We start from the raw sequence: 15,602 nt of genomic DNA, 5'->3' as shown, positions 1-15,602 counted from the left end.
ACATTTGTGGCCTGCTGGAGGTCATTTTGCAGGGCTCTGGCAGTGCTCCTCCTTGCACAAAGGCAGAGGTAGCGGTCCTGCGATTTCTGTAGTGCACCCACATATAAAACAATGAGACATATATTTCAATGAGACAGATATGTAATGGTTGTATAAATGTGAAGCATCCGGTTGACGTTTCCACTTACTACCAAATTTGGTAGTGAGAGGACGCCCACTGGCCGGAAGTGGGATATGTATTTTGGCCGACATTCTGCAAATTTTCTCATCGTTGAAACATTTGATCTTAATACAGTTTTATGTTCGCAAAACCAGAATATTGTAGCGACCCGCACAGACAGCTGTGTGTTATGTGTTAGGCTAGTAGGTGGTTGTGTTGTACTTACCAGTACCCAGTGTTCGCGGGGTCCGACATGCCAATCAACCTGCTATCTGCCAATCACGGGAATGTCTGGAATGTTCTGATGCCGGGCATCCTGGCGGTTGGCGGAGTGGCGTGGAGGGGGGGATGGAGCATTGGAAGGTAAGACCAGGTTTAGCCTTTGTTCTCTCTCTTACGTCTGGCCTTCACAGTTGAAGGTCACGGTTGGCTTGTGGGGTATCTTTCGTTTACTTGGCGTGGGCTACGGCCAAACAGTTGCCTGTGTAAAGTTGGGTTAATAAACCGTCGATTCGTAAACTCAACCCTCTGTCTGGACAATTGTTCCTTTATGATCTAGTCAGGTCATTACAATATGTTATGAACAGAATGGACTAAGTTTTGTAGACTTTATCCTAAATAATAAAGTTGTGCTGTTTAGAATGAGTTATTGGGGCTCCCGAGTGGCAAAGACACTGCATCTCAGCATTGGAGGTGTCACTACAGACACCCTGGTTCGAATCCAGGCTGTATCACAACAGGCCGTGATTGGGAGTCCCATGGGGCACGCACAACTGGCAAAGCGTCGTCGGTCATTTTAAATAATAATTTGTTCTTTAACTGAATTCCCTCGTCACAGAGTAGGCCTTCCTTAATGGAAATATGCAGATACTAGAACGCGCCAATAGAATATCACTAGCGCGTGCTTGGCTCTGCCCACCTCCTTGTTTGTTCTGCCCACTATGACTCATTGTTTCCATTGAAAACAACAAGCTGTGATCTATCGTGGTTTATCCTTGGTACACCTTTAATCGGATCTCTATGGTGACGACACAGAATACGTCATGCAAATTCTCGTCTCTTGCTTTTGGCGTCACTAGAGCGACACATGTGGCTGTCTTTTTTCTACCTACCGCAGCAGAACTCGAGCTGGTGAAGTTGTCGATTTCATTCGTATTTTGTGAAAACACTCACAAAAACCATGGAAGTAGCCACCGTACCGCGCACGAGGCGTCTGTTGAAGGAGGAAGACATGACCAAGATCGAGTTTGAGACCAGCGAGGAGGTCGATGTTACTCCTACTTTCGACACGATGGGCCTACGAGAGGATCTCCTCCGTGGGATATACGCATACGGTAGGGCCGGGGGTTTGTTTGGGACAGTGGGCCCATATAGGCAGCTAACGTTACCCAAGTAAGTTATTTGAACACATTTTCTGTACTTCATGATTCAGTTTTACACTCAGAACCAACACATACTGCGAGTGTTGGATGAAAAAAGCCTGACTGTTGTATTTGTTTTTCATTAGTTAGCGTTAGCCAACTAACGTTACCTAGTTAACAATTCGTTTCATTGAACCTAGCTAACTCGCTACCTAGCTAATGTTAGCTAACTAGCATGCCTCACCTCCTTTAGTATTTAGTACATGTTGCATTTTCCTCACTTGTTGATTAATATTTTTGTGTGAGCATTTTGCTCTGCATGTGCCGCCATCTGTTCTAGCCACTGATAATAACATTTGACACGAACAGTCTGCACAACTGGAAAAGGATTCAGTACTACCAGCTATATTTTCCAGTTGCTCAAAGGATTACATTAATAGTATGTAGTGTTCATGGAACTATTTCACTGGAAAGAGTATCATGGGCCTAAATGTTTTTTAAAGTATTTTTACCTTTATTTAACTAGGCAAGTCAGTTAAGAACAAATTCTTATTTTCAATGACGGCCTAGGAACAGTAGTAACTGCCTGTTCAGGGGCAGAACGACAGATTTGTACATTGTCAGCTCGGGGTTTGAACTTGCAACCTCCTGGTTACTAGTCTAACGCTCTAACCACCAGGCTACCCTGCCGCCCACATAATTAACCACCTTTTATTTCTTATTCTCAGGATTCGAGAAGCCTTCCGCAATCCAACAAAGAGCAATTAAACAGATCATCAAGGGTAGAGATGTCATTGCACAGTAAGTAATGACTGTTTACGCTGGAGAAATACAATGTCCAGAGCCACACAATATACTTAAATGTTTGGAACTTTGGCTATTCACCAGGGGTGTATTCATGAGTCGGATTCTGTTTTTTCTTTTGCAATGTGAACCGTTTGCTTTAGGAATCAAATGGGGGGGGGGGCGGCATGTGGGCTACCTGAATAGTCCAGTAGAAACAAAATGTATACATTTTGGAGTAGGGATGCACAATATATTGGTGAACCTATCGGAATCTGCCAATAGTAGCTAAAAAAAAGTCAACAACGGTATCTGCTGATGTGTAGTTTAACGGCGACGTAAAAAAAACTATCAAAGCTGACGTGCATACCTATAATAACGTAGGTACATGATGTAATGACGCCACGTAAAATGTTGCGATACACCAGCAACACAGCATTCCTAACCTAGCCCACAATGTCTGCTGAGTGGATCGAGCAGTCAACAAGTCGAGCAGTCATTTGAAAAAGTAAGAACGATTCAAAGGCAAAATCCATTAACGCCAAGTTAATTGAATTCATTGCCCTTCACAATCAACCGTTCTCTTGTCGTGGGTGATGTTGGCTTTTGCAGTCGAGCACCTGTACACACTGTTACCAAGTGCGCTATTGTTCAGCTGTTGCCCTACTGGAGTTGCACAGTAATAGCGTAACTGCTATTAGCTTCACGATATACTATGGAATGCCGTTTCGGTCTTTGCGTGTCACATGACACTATTTGACAATCGCACTATTTCATACGTTAAATAAGCTTTTAAGTTGATATGTCAAAACAGTTCTATCATAGAATGTTGTGTGTTCTGAATTTGCACATGCAAGCTTCACACAGCTGTGAAGAGTTTATGCAAATATTAGCATTGTAGCTCTTATCGCGGGACTGTGACTGTGAAGTCACCTCCCCAGTCAGCCTATTGTATGTATTGACATTCATTTTGCACTGTACAGCTTTACCTAAGGATTTGGGATCAATGAAATGGGCTAACGGTCTACTCAATACCTAAGATATTTTTCCCAACGTTCTCCTCAGTTATCAGACTCCAAAACATCATGGCAGTATTGTTTTTCCTCTGGAATAGTGGTCAATACACATAGGTAGACAATAATGTGTCTCAATTCATTTGTTTCAGAGTCCCGCAATAGGAGCTATGATGCTAATGTTCTCTGGGTGTCACTGAGAAGACTGATACCCCATGTCATTGATCCACAATCCATAGATAAGGCTGTACAGTGAAATAAGTATGCCCCAATGCAGTTCTAAAGTATAATACAGCCAGTGTAATTTCAAAGGTTTTTGTCAAACTAACAAATTATTGTATTTTGTTGATTTTATATAACATTCCAACCTCGTTCGTTCAGCATGATCTATTCAATTATGGCATAATTCTACTATTTGTATGCATTTGAATCCCTGTCAATTACACACTTTTATTTTGAAGGCTAACTGCAAAGTCCACCATTGTGGCTAATCCTTATTGTGGCTAGCTTCACATAGATGGGTCAGACCACCATTAATCAAATAAGACCTGTCTCATAAATCAGGGCTATTTTAGATGATGACACCTAGCTATATAGTTAGCTAGCTAACTATAGCTACTGAAACAGATTGCCGTTTTGCTATATTTTAGGGAAGAACATTGTTTGCATCCATGAGCTAGCTAGCTGTTTTTTTATGACCAGCATTGTAGGTGCGCGAGACAACTTTACCAGCATTATAGCATACGTATCGATTAATCGTTGTGACATATTAACTTGTTAAATTATGTAACGTGCAGTCATTCAGGTCCTGATTGGTCAACAAGCTTAATTGACAGGTGTATCTTTTTTGACACGCAAAGACCCAAATGGCGTTCCATAGAAATCCTGGTTGAGAATGAAACGACTAAACAAATGAACATTGGAACAGCAAGTAAGTAAACGAAATAGGTTTTGATTATGTTTTGCAGATAATGGGGGCATAATGTAAATGCCACCAAAATAACTTTTTGGTCAGTGTGGTGTGTGTAACCTTTAATTAACTAGGCAAGTCAGTTAAGAATAAATTCTTATTTACAATGACGGCCTACCCCAGGCGACACTGGGCTAATTGCGAGCTTCCCTATGGGGACTCCCAATCACGGCCGGATGTGATACCGCCTCGATTCGACCCAGGGACTGTAGTGACGCCTCTTGCACTGAGATGCATTGCCTTAGACCGCTGTGTGTCTGTGTTAACTATTTAACTGCACTATAGAATGCTTAAAAGGCTGTTAAATATCGGGTATTGTTAGTTTTTTTGCCATGGAAAAATATCGGTATCGGTCAAAAAATTCATGTCGGTGCGTCACTAATTTGGAGTAAACAGTTTCCAACCTAATGATTATAAATACTCCCCAAGGCCATTGTTCAAATGTTTATCATGGCTGTTGAATACCATCTTTTTCTGTTCTTCAACACCTTTCTTTAGGTCTCAGTCAGGAACAGGAAAGACTGCCACGTTTTGCGTATCAGTGCTGCAGTGTCTTGACATTCAGGTATTTGAGTAAAGTTATGTGCAGACTAGGGCCCGTATCCAGCGTCTCAGAGTAGGAGTGCTGATCTAATACCAGTTTTTCCTTTTAGATCATAGTTAATCATTTTATATCAACGTGTAGGACGAGATCCTAGATCAGCACTCTTACTTTGAGAGGCTATATGAATACAAGCCCTGTTGTAGGTACCGTTATCATCACATAGCAGTTTTGGATCATCTAACATTTTGTGAAATTTTCTCTCACTTTGAATATGTGGAGTTTGGTCAATGTGAGCAAAGTTATTTTTTTGTTGTTGGTTTTGTCACAGGTGCGTGAAACCCAAGCACTGATCCTGGCTCCCACCAGAGAGTTAGCTGGACAGATACAGAAGGTATGTGACTGAATATCAAGTGTCTTCTGATGGACTGGGGAAAACTGCTTTGGGAGATGAGGGTTGTTTGTGTTCAGTAGGACACACAGTAGCAAAATGTAAATTGTTTCTATTGGGCAGGTTCGGGGTCCTGTTCATTCATCAGAACGCTGTGCAACAGAAAATGGGAACAAGTGTTTATTTGATATGTTTAGATTGTACCTTTTTGTTTCAAAACATTTTCTCCTGTTGTATGCCGACTGAACACGGCCCAGATCGGAACATTGGCAATGGTTTGAATTGGTGAAAACCTTGGCTGGAGGGAGTTTCCACCATTGTTAAATCTGTGACGGGGAGTGTGCAAGTGCACATTCCGGTAGAAGAGTAGACAATTTGGATGCAACCATTGTCTCCTATTATTCAGATGTTAAAATCCCTTCACCCCTTTCTAGGTGCTCCTGGCCCTAGGTGACTACATGAACGTCCAGTGTCATTCCTGCATCGGAGGGACAAACGTGGGTGAGGACATCCGCAAACTGGACTATGGCCAGCACGTGGTAGCAGGGACCCCTGGGAGAGTGTTTGGTGAGTTCCCTGGACCCTAACCTTCTAGTATCCAGAGGTATGAATGTCTGTGTCTGCCCAGCTAAGAAGACTAAATATTTATTATCTCTTAGAATTCTGTCACAGGAATCAAAACTGAATTTCGCTGTTTCACTTCGTGGGTTTAGTCTGGATTAGAGGTCGACCGATTCATCGGAATGGCCGATTAATTAGGGCCGATTTCAAGTTTTCATTTTTTTTACACCTTTATTTAACTAGGCAAGTCTGTTAAGAACAAATTCTTATTTTCAATGGCGGCCTAGGAACGGTGGGTTAACTGCCTTATTCAGGGGCAGAATGACAGATTTGTACCTTGTCAGCTCAGGGATTCGTTTTTACAACCTTCCGGTTACTAGTCCTACGCTCTAACCACCTGCCTTACATTGCACGTGGCAGGCTGACTACCTGTTATGCGAGGGCAGCAAGAAGCCAAGGTAAGTTGCTAGCTAGCATTAAACTTATCTAATAAAAAACAATCAATCTTAGCATAATCACGAGTTAACTACACATGGTTGATGACATTACTAGTTTATCTAGCGAGTCCTGCGTTGCATATAATCGATGCAGTGCCTGTTAATTTCTCATCGAATCACAGCCTACTTCGCCAAACAGGTAATGATTTAACAAGCGCATTTGTGAAAAAGGCACTGTCGTTGCACCAATGTGTACCAAACCATAAACATCAATGCCTTTCTTTAAAATCAATACATAAGTATGTATTTTTTAACCTGAAATATTTAGTTAATATTGCCTGCTAACATGAATTTCTAATAACTATGGAAATTGTGTCACTTCTCTTGCGTTCCATGCAAGCAGAGTCGGGGTATTTGCAGCAGTTTGGGCCGCCTGGCTCGTTGCGAACTGTGTGAAGTTCATTTATTCCTAACAAAGACCGTAAATAATTTTGTCAGAATTGTACATAATTATGACATAACATTGAAGGTTGTGCAATGTAACAGCAATATTTAGACTTATGGATGCCACCCATTAGATAAAATACGGAACGGTTCCGTATTTCACTGAAAGAATAAACGTTTTGTTTTCGAAATGATAGTTTCCAGATTTGACCATATTAATGACCAAAAGCTTGTTTCTGTGCGTTATCAGTCTGACTGGGCAGTGGTAGGCAGCAGCAGGCTGTAAGCATTCATTCAAACAGCACTTTCGTGCGTTTTGCCAGCAGCTCTTCGCTGTGCTTCAAGCATTGAGCTGTTTATGACTTCAAGCCTATCAGCTCCCGAGATTAGGTTGGTTTAACCGATGTGAAATTGCTAGCTGGTTAGCGGGGTGCACACTAATAGCGTTTCAAATGTTACTCGCTCTGAGACATGGAGCCACGGCTTTTGTGGAGCGATGGGTAACGATGCTTCAAGGGTGGCTGTTGATGTGTTCCTGTTTCAAGCCCGCGTAGGGCAGAGGAGAGGGACGGAAGCTATACTGTTACACTGGCAATACTAAAGTGCCTATAAGAACATCAACAGTCAAAGGTATATGAAATACAAATTGTATAGAGAGAAATAGTCCTATAATAACCTAAAACTTCTTACCTGGAAATATTGAAGACTCCTGTTAAAAGGAACCACCAGCTTTCATATGTTCTCATGTTCTGAGCAAGGAACTTAAACGTTAGCTTTTTTACATGGCACATATTGCACTTTTACTTCCTTCAACACTTTTTTTTGCATTATTTAAACCAAATTGAACATGTTTCATTATTTGAGGCTAAATTGATTTGATTGATGTATTATATTAACTTAAAATAAGTGTTCATTCAGTATTGTTGTAATTTTCATTATTATAAATACATTTTAAAAATTAATCTGCCTATCACACCTACGGTGTGTACCTTTATGTAATGAGGCATACTTACGACAAAAGTAAAGTCAAGAAAATCAGTGTTTGCACTGTTTGTAACCTGGCTCAGTCCTCCAGTGTGAGCTATGGGTTCCATTCCAGTGCCACAGTAAAGCCCAGAGATTGGCAGAGGTTCAGTACGTCTTGTACCGTTGCTCTGTTCACTCTCTGGGAACATGACCCCCCTCCATGTAACACAGACAGGGGAAAGCAGGATAGTAAATCAATGACTTATGGTACCACTCCAGCCACCCAATCACATTTTTCACATGATTTACCTGAGACCAGAACATTTCAAAGGAAGATAACCAGAAAATATGCACGAGTAGACAATCATGACATGGGCTCCCTGTAGTCACCAAGGGTTGTGTCTTCAAAGTCAGAGTATGAATTGAGAAGATTCCCCTCCATAATGCAGGCACTGCTCTCTCTGTTCTTTAGATATGATCCGCAGGAGGAGTTTGAGGACGCGTGCCATCAAGATGCTGGTGCTGGACGAAGCAGACGAAATGCTCAACAAGGGTAAGCCAGACACGTTGTTGTGCATTACAAAGATGAAACGAAAGACCTCTTCCAGTTGTGTGTTTCTGGTCTCCTGTTGCCCAAAAAACAACAAGAACATGAGGTCAGGTGTTAAAGCAGGATAAGTTTCAGGGCTGCTTTGTCGTTCCCCCTGCACACATCAACTAGTTTCCAACTATCCCTGTCTGCAACCCACGGCAGGCAGGGATGCTTGGTCTCAGACACTTTTGCACAGGAAAGTCGTTTTGACGGTCTGCGCGACTTTTCCCAGAAAGTGTAGTGTAATATGAAGGGAGAACTGAATATCTTTCCCCTCCGGCAGGTTTCAAAGAGCAGATCTACGACGTGTACCGGTACCTGCCCCCCGCCACCCAGGTCTGTCTGATCAGTGCCACGCTGCCCCATGAGATCCTGGAGATGACCAACAAGTTCATGACCGACCCCATCCGCATCCTGGTCAAACGGTGAGTCAAGCGTTAATCGGCTGTATATTAGGAAGTACCACCCTGGTTTCTATTCTAGTGGAACCAACCTGGTCGCTGTGTTAAGACTCGTTCAAGTTGTGAACTCTAGGGGGCAGCATTGTGTAATGTATAAAAGGAGGGAAGTAAATCAGCCGGTCCTAAATCACTCCCTAACCCATGGCCCTAACCCTTTGTTTCTGCAGGTCTGTAAGGTGGAAGCAATATAGTGGATGCTCCACCACTGAACTGCTTATACGTATCCAGACCCTATACATCTGCAATCATCCAGGGGTTAGGGGCGAGGGGTTGGGAGTGATTTGGGACCGGTTTAGTCTGAATACATGTACTTAGTCTGAATATAAACCTCATATAGTCATCAGAGAATCAGCCATGCTTAAATCGAAAAGGCCCCCACCGTTCCTGTGGGACCTTTCAGAAGAGAAAAGAGAAATGCTCCATCTTATCTATACCACTATTTCTGATTTATTATTCAGCCGAGTCAAGGAAATCTTCCCTTTGGCACTGTTCGTAACCTGGCTCAGTCCTCAGTGTGAGCTGTGGGTTCCATTCCAGTGCCACAGTAAAGCCCGGAGAGTGACAGGGGTCCGGTACGTCTTGTACCGCTTCTCTGTTCGCTCTCTGGGAACATGAAACAAAAACCCTTTTTGGGGCCTTTGCGGCCCTGCTTAGAAAAGATTATATGGAAGGAAAGAAAGGAGTTGACTGGAATAGGAAGACCTGCACTCACTGGAAAAAGTATTTAGATGTGTTCCTTTTCTTTAGCAGCAGAAGAGGTCCAATACTGAGTTAACCCCTCTCTTCCTTTTCCCTATCCCAGTGATGAGTTGACTCTAGAGGGCATCAAGCAGTTCTTCGTGGCAGTAGAGAGGGAGGAGTGGAAGTTTGACACCCTGTGTGACCTGTATGACACCCTCACCATCACACAGGCTGTCATCTTTTGCAACACCAAGCGGAAGGTCTGTACACAACTAAAACAAAGTTACATTTATTGCGAGGTTGTCCCTAAACACTGATCTTCGGTCAGTTTTGCATTTTCCCCAATAATAGTTAGTTGGGATTAAGGGAGGGGAAGCTGATCCTAAATCGGTGCCTTAGGTGAAACTTCACTGGAACTACTTGGGTTGTTGGCAGTTGTATGTTTTTCCTCCTAGTGAGTACTGTCTCCCTTAGCCTATATGTACTGGTAAAAAATAGGGATGGGCAGGAGTACTCCATTGAAAGTTTGTATTCGATCGGTAATGTGTACTTGACATTTTTAAATGCAACTATTTAGCAGGTTCAATTTATAAGCACTGTCAAAATGTCCCGACACCAAGATGTTTGCTTGTGGAATATGTCAAGCGCAGTGAAGATATGTTGCGTATCGTTTTCAGTTTTGTATCAGAACCAAATGCATTCTTTGAAATGCCCACCATTGTTAGGAAAAAAATGAAGCGGTCCCAGCTATTTTGTCGTGCTTCCGTCTCCCCAGGGCCAACATAGTTTGACCAATGAATGCCAGTGTTTCCTCAACCTCTCACCGATGAATGTCATGATAATCTTTGTTTGCACTGTTAGTAACCTGGCTCCGTCCTCAGTGAGAGGTGTGGGTTTCATTGCAGTGCCGCGCTAAAGCCCAGAGAGTGGCAGGGATCCAGCACGACTTGTACTGTTTCTCTGTTCACTCTCTAGGAACATAAAGCCCCGTCAAAGGATGTGTCCTAAATGGCGCGCTATTCCCTACATTGTGTATTTCAGGGAGCATGTTTGGCATGATCCCTGAAATGCATTGTCATACGTTTGGCCTGAGCCTCTATCTGTCCTCACTCTGCTTGCGATAGGTTGACTGGCTGACTGAGAAGATGAGGGAGGCCAACTTCACTGTTTCCTCCATGCACGGAGACATGCCCCAGAAGGAGAGGGAGTCCATCATGAAAGAGTTCCGGTCCGGCGCCAGGTAATGATGAAATAGTCTGTTTTAGCATCCCAACCAATCTTTGAAGGCTATTCAATAAGTTAATTAACCTTTTTATTCATTTTTTTATTTTGGGTGTGTGACCACTGGGTCAATATTTATCAATAGTGAATGTGCTCTCGTGTCAGTAGTTACTTTGTCATATTTCTAGGAGAAAGTTGAAGCTGGTCTTACACTTAACTTCTTTAATTTATTTTTTATTCTCCGTGTGCAATCACCAATAATTTGCACATCTAGATGTATATCTGACTCGTTTGATGGCCAGAGACGTTAGCTTAGTTGGTCGAACAGTCTCTTAGCAGGAAGAACATTTAGATCCTATTATATGGCAATGTACTGTATCGCCTAGATTCTTTCTGGTCCACCTGATAGAGAATGTTGTCTTTCATATACAATACCGGACAGTTTCCCACACTAGATAAAGCGTACTAGTGGACTGAACACTTAAATTAACATTCTTCATTGCACTGTTCGTAACCTGGCTCAGTGAGAGCTTTGTTCCATTCCTGTGCCACAGTAAAACCCAGAGAGTGGCAGTGGTCCAGTACGTCTTGTACTGTTTCTCTGTTCACTCCCTGGAAACATGTCTACGCATTGTTCTTTTAAATCTCCCAGGGTTGGACTTGGGTCATATTAATTGGTGCACACCGTAGCAAAACATTTAGCAAAGTTCAGATAGTCCCTCTCTGTTTGAACCCGTTTAGTTTCAAGTGAATACGACCTTGGTCTGGCCTAACGTGGATCTCCTCTTCCCCCCCCCACCCCGTAGCCGAGTGCTTATCTCCACTGATGTGTGGGCCCGAGGTCTGGACGTGCCCCAGGTGTCCCTCATCATCAACTACGACCTGCCCAACAACAGAGAGCTGTACATCCACAGGTATGTCTGGCTGCCCAGCTCAGAGAACTACTATGCATACCTAATATCGCTTAGTTTCTAATGTGGCTATTCGGACAACGGTGAAGTCGACAAAATCACCTGGCTCAGTCCTCAGTTTGAGCTGTGGGTTCCATTCCAGTGCCACAGTAAAACCCAGAGAGTGGCAGAGGTCACGTACATTGTGTACCTTTTTCTCTGTTCAGTCTTTCAGGACACTAAAAGCCTATTTTTATGGTCAATCCGACATCTGTAGTGGTCGTACAGCGTTTACAGCGATGCGGACTCCGCCGAAGTCAGAGCATTCATACTTGCTCTTTGGGGAGCTGTCATACGCATCCAATAAATTGGTCTGCGCCGCACCACTCGTAGTGATACAAAGCTAATCGCTATAGCCATCCAGCTAGTTGTGACCAACTGGCTAAACGAAAAGACAAGACCTTACCTCTTCAGATGTTGGCGTCCGTTTCCCGGTGATTGACATAGGAGCTCAGCCAAGATGGCATTAAAAAGGCTGCACCGTTTTCCCACCTGTATCTGTCCTGAATCTCCACATTGCCCCCAGCGAAATGTGCCTACATTTAGGCTGTTAATGTGTGTTTCGCACTGTTAAGGTAAAAATGAGTCTAATGCTTGTTTGAATGTCAACCCCAATACATGTTTGTGTCATCAATCAACTGCATTACAGTTAAGAATGACTGACTACCACCACCGATTTCTGTATGCTAGCTATGCTACCAGATTATACAAACAGGAGTTGGCATTTAGCAGTCACTTGTTCTAAACTTGGAAAAATTTCTAAATGTTATGCAGCGAAAACAACAGCCAAATATATCCAAATTGGATTTTAGTAACCACATTCGGGTCCTGTTAGAGTACATCAATCATGACGGTTTTGACATATCAACTTGATCAGATTTGTTGAATGTAGGCCAATCCAGTGCCCTTCGCTCCCCCATGGTCTGCATTCCATTGATCTCTTTTACCTCCCTGATCTCTTTCCAGGAGCTTCTGGCCCGCATAGTCGGATCAAGCAAAAATCGGGATGTCAGGGCAAAGATTTACTGGTGTTTATGTCCCTCAACCTCCTCTCTTCATAGGATTGGCCGATCGGGTCGTTACGGCCGCAAGGGTGTGGCCATTAACTTTGTGAAGAATGACGACATCCGTATTCTCCGTGACATTGAGCAGTACTATTCCACACAGATCGATGAAATGCCAATGAACGGTAAATTACCATTTGTAAATCTTCTGTCTGAGTATTTAATTGACAATGTTGATATGTTTAGTATTGCTGTTTTGGTTCAAGCAACTACATGTAAGTGTTCAGTTTTGTTTCAACCATATACTGGGTTTACAGATTTATGGCCATATATACCCGGGGTTCTTTTACAAAAACAGGCATTGACATTAGATGGCTGTCATTAACATTACATTTGTTCTCCTCAGTGGCTGACCTGATCTAAGGCACAGGTGACGGAAGTGGAGAGACCGCTTTGATTACACTTTGGACCCCTTTTTATTTACTGTTAGAATTCTTGTCTCATTTGTTTTGTTTTTAATAGTCGCTTTGGAACAGCCTTCGAATACTATTGTATTCTTAGGGAAATGCCTACTGCAACCATCAGTTGTTTTGTAAATAAAGAACATTTTGTTTCCCATTTGAATGCAGGTTCATTTCTTTTCCCTGTTTTTAAAGGGGCAATCCGGAATTTTGAAAAAAACGACAATGGGCACCCCAACCATTTTGTTTTGATAAACATCAAAGGGATTGGGCTGGAAAAATTTAACAACTCTCAAATTCATAGAAAGGGCAATGGTTGCAAGGACTGACCATACATCCTTGAGATCAAAAGTGTAGTTTTAACCATGTTATGAGGCTATAGTATTTGTTTACAATTACATTCTGTGTGATGTGGTAGATGGATTAACTAAGATCTATTACTTTACAATCACGTCTTCTGTTAGACTTCTATAGGGCTCCAGGTGCAACTCAGTCTTATGGCAGGATTCAATCCAATGTTTGTTATAGTGAATTGGACGGCCAACCAAGGTTTCATGTAAATGCAATTTCCCAGGTGTTTGCAGTGATTCCATTCATGGATCCCTGCTAATTTTGGCCCATGCGTGAATTACCTTTAAAAAAAGACGCTTTGTGTACTGTCTAGTGCGCTGCTCTATAAAGTGTCTTGGATTGAAATACGGCCAAGATTTCTTTCTTTTTTTATTTACCAGATACATTGTTTGATAATGGTGACATGGATGACCGTGATGATGAATGAGGGTGTATGTGATGGCATCTGTGACTGGGATGATGGAGTTGGTAAAGCTGAGTTTACTGTTGTAGGTACTGGAAAATATGCATGATAAATTGAGTAATCCATAGGGCAGTGGTTCTTAAGTGATTTTGGTCTCGGGACCCATATTTCAGTGTGTCACCTCAGTAATGACCAAATACTTGCGCAGGTGGAAAATTAATCAAAAGTTTGTTTCAAAATGCACTGTGGGAAACTATAAAGCTCTATTGATTTAATAAATGTAACAAAAAAAACATGCTTTGCAGAAGGGCACTACTACAGATGTTTTACCTTTGTCAGCTCTGGTATTCAAACCAGCAACTTTTTGGTTACTGGCCTAACACTAACCTTGAGGTCACCTGCCACCATATTAACTGGAAACATTTTTTTCCTTTTCAATAATTCCATACTGCTCAACCTCCCACCACTCAATTTTGGTTGAGAATCGCTGCCCGCACTACAGATGGCTGGCTATATTGGTATAGGACTAGTAAAGGCCCAGTGCAAGACTTTTGTGAAACAATTTTTTTTTTGTATTTCCCGCGGCTATGCTCGTGTCTCGGAGCCCCCATTTGATTCTGTTAGTCACTCTCCCTCAGATATACTAGTCAAGGTAAAATGTGTAGAATTGCAGGAAATTGGCTGCAAAAACGTTCTGTGATCGAATCCCTCTGTACGTATTTTACTTTTTCATTCCGGTGCGGAGTTAGCCACTACACTAATTGTATAGCTAATAGGCTATGTTTGTAGACCGACTGAGGTGGATAAAGCTACAGCAGTCAATGACTGGGTTCTTTTTTTCTTCTCCAAATAGCATCTGAATTTGTCAGTTGTATAAAAATGCCGTAAATGAGCTTCAGTTGGCTTAATTTTTTTAACGTAATGTGAAGACAGGAGGATGGGCAGAGCTTATTGATGTCACATTCCTTTTTACTGATAACATTGTTTCTGAAACCTTTTTCAAAGTTGGATTTCCAAGCGGTAAGGGATGGAAGACCAACACCTTGGTTTAGGCAGTGGTGGAAAAAGTATAACATTTTTGTACTTGAGTAAAAGTAAAGAAACCTTTAATAGAAAATGACAAGTAAAAGTCACCCAGTAAAATAATTACTTGTTTCATTGGTTTAGTTCAATGCCAAAAATGATGTCACAAAAGTTCGACACCAGCAAACGTGCCTGTCAAAATATGCCAAGTATTTCGATTTCGTTAGATGTAAGGCTTATTTTGTCGTATTGTACAGTTCACAAATTGTACGAGACAAATCACCTGGACAGCTCCTCAGCTTTTTGTTCCAGGCAGGGCCGTAACCACATATGAGCACACCGAGGTCCGGACCTCAGCAATTTGTTTTAATAAAAAATGTAGAGGCTCATTTGGCGTTTCAACTTACAGTTGAGTTAGAAAAGTAGAAAACCCAGGGTACAATTTCGAAACTTAGTTGTGCATCAGCAGTTTCCTATTGTTATATGCCACTCAATTAGGGCCAGATCGCAATTTACTGGGGAGGGTTGTTAAACTATATTTTTTGATTTGAGGAGGGTTGTGTTTTTTATTGGGCACAGTGGAGGATAATACTTTTCCCCCCAGGTTTACATTTGCTCTTTTGCAGGTTTCACACTAATTTCTTCCACCCTAGCCAAATGTCCTTGTCTGCTTGCAATCGCCTCCCCAATATCAAGGTCTTTTGGTACTTCCCTTATACCACAGGTCAGTATAGTCTAACGGTCTATCCAACCCTCTATCCACCATTCATTGTGGGGCTTGGGGCTCCAAAGTGGCACAGCAGTCTAAAGCACTGTATCTCAGTGCAA

The 15,602-nt window shown here is 42.3% G+C and overlaps 1 protein-coding gene and 2 non-coding genes across 3 annotated transcripts; all 3 read left to right on the top strand.

Moving 5' to 3' along the window:
• Positions 1 to 1,079: 1,079 nt before the first annotated feature.
• On the top strand, positions 1,080 to 13,693 carry LOC109875529 (eukaryotic initiation factor 4A-III). Its single transcript, XM_020467864.2, has 12 exons — positions 1,080 to 1,494; positions 2,250 to 2,322; positions 4,786 to 4,852; positions 5,160 to 5,222; positions 5,654 to 5,786; positions 8,100 to 8,180; positions 8,503 to 8,644; positions 9,483 to 9,621; positions 10,486 to 10,601; positions 11,389 to 11,496; positions 12,594 to 12,721; positions 12,943 to 13,693. Exons 1-12 carry the CDS (start codon positions 1,341 to 1,343, stop codon positions 12,957 to 12,959), a joined length of 1,221 nt encoding a protein of 406 aa, XP_020323453.1. The 5' UTR covers positions 1,080 to 1,340; the 3' UTR covers positions 12,960 to 13,693.
• Positions 7,704 to 7,838, top strand: LOC116355583 (small nucleolar RNA SNORA54). The gene has a single exon (XR_004204590.1). It is a non-coding gene; the product is annotated as a small nucleolar RNA SNORA54 (small nucleolar RNA).
• LOC116355582 (small nucleolar RNA SNORA54) lies at positions 9,162 to 9,295 on the top strand. The gene has a single exon (XR_004204589.1). It is a non-coding gene; the product is annotated as a small nucleolar RNA SNORA54 (small nucleolar RNA).
• Positions 13,694 to 15,602: the final 1,909 nt, after the last annotated feature.

Source organism: Oncorhynchus kisutch, linkage group LG20 (assembly GCF_002021735.2).
Source record: "Oncorhynchus kisutch isolate 150728-3 linkage group LG20, Okis_V2, whole genome shotgun sequence".
NCBI lineage: Eukaryota > Metazoa > Chordata > Actinopteri > Salmoniformes > Salmonidae > Oncorhynchus > Oncorhynchus kisutch.
This window is presented reverse-complemented; position numbering and strand designations above follow the sequence as displayed.

Bases quoted from the DNA above. Each gene is read 5' to 3' on its own strand.
- LOC109875529 (XM_020467864.2), top strand. From the start codon at position 1,341: ATGGAAGTAGCCACCGTACCGCGCACGAGGCGTCTGTTGAAGGAGGAA. The intron at 1,495-2,249 runs GTAGGGCCGGGG...TCTTATTCTCAG, and splicing joins CCGTGGGATATACGCATACG to GATTCGAGAAGCCTTCCGCA. The intron at 5,787-8,099 runs GTGAGTTCCCTG...TCTGTTCTTTAG, and splicing joins GACCCCTGGGAGAGTGTTTG to ATATGATCCGCAGGAGGAGT.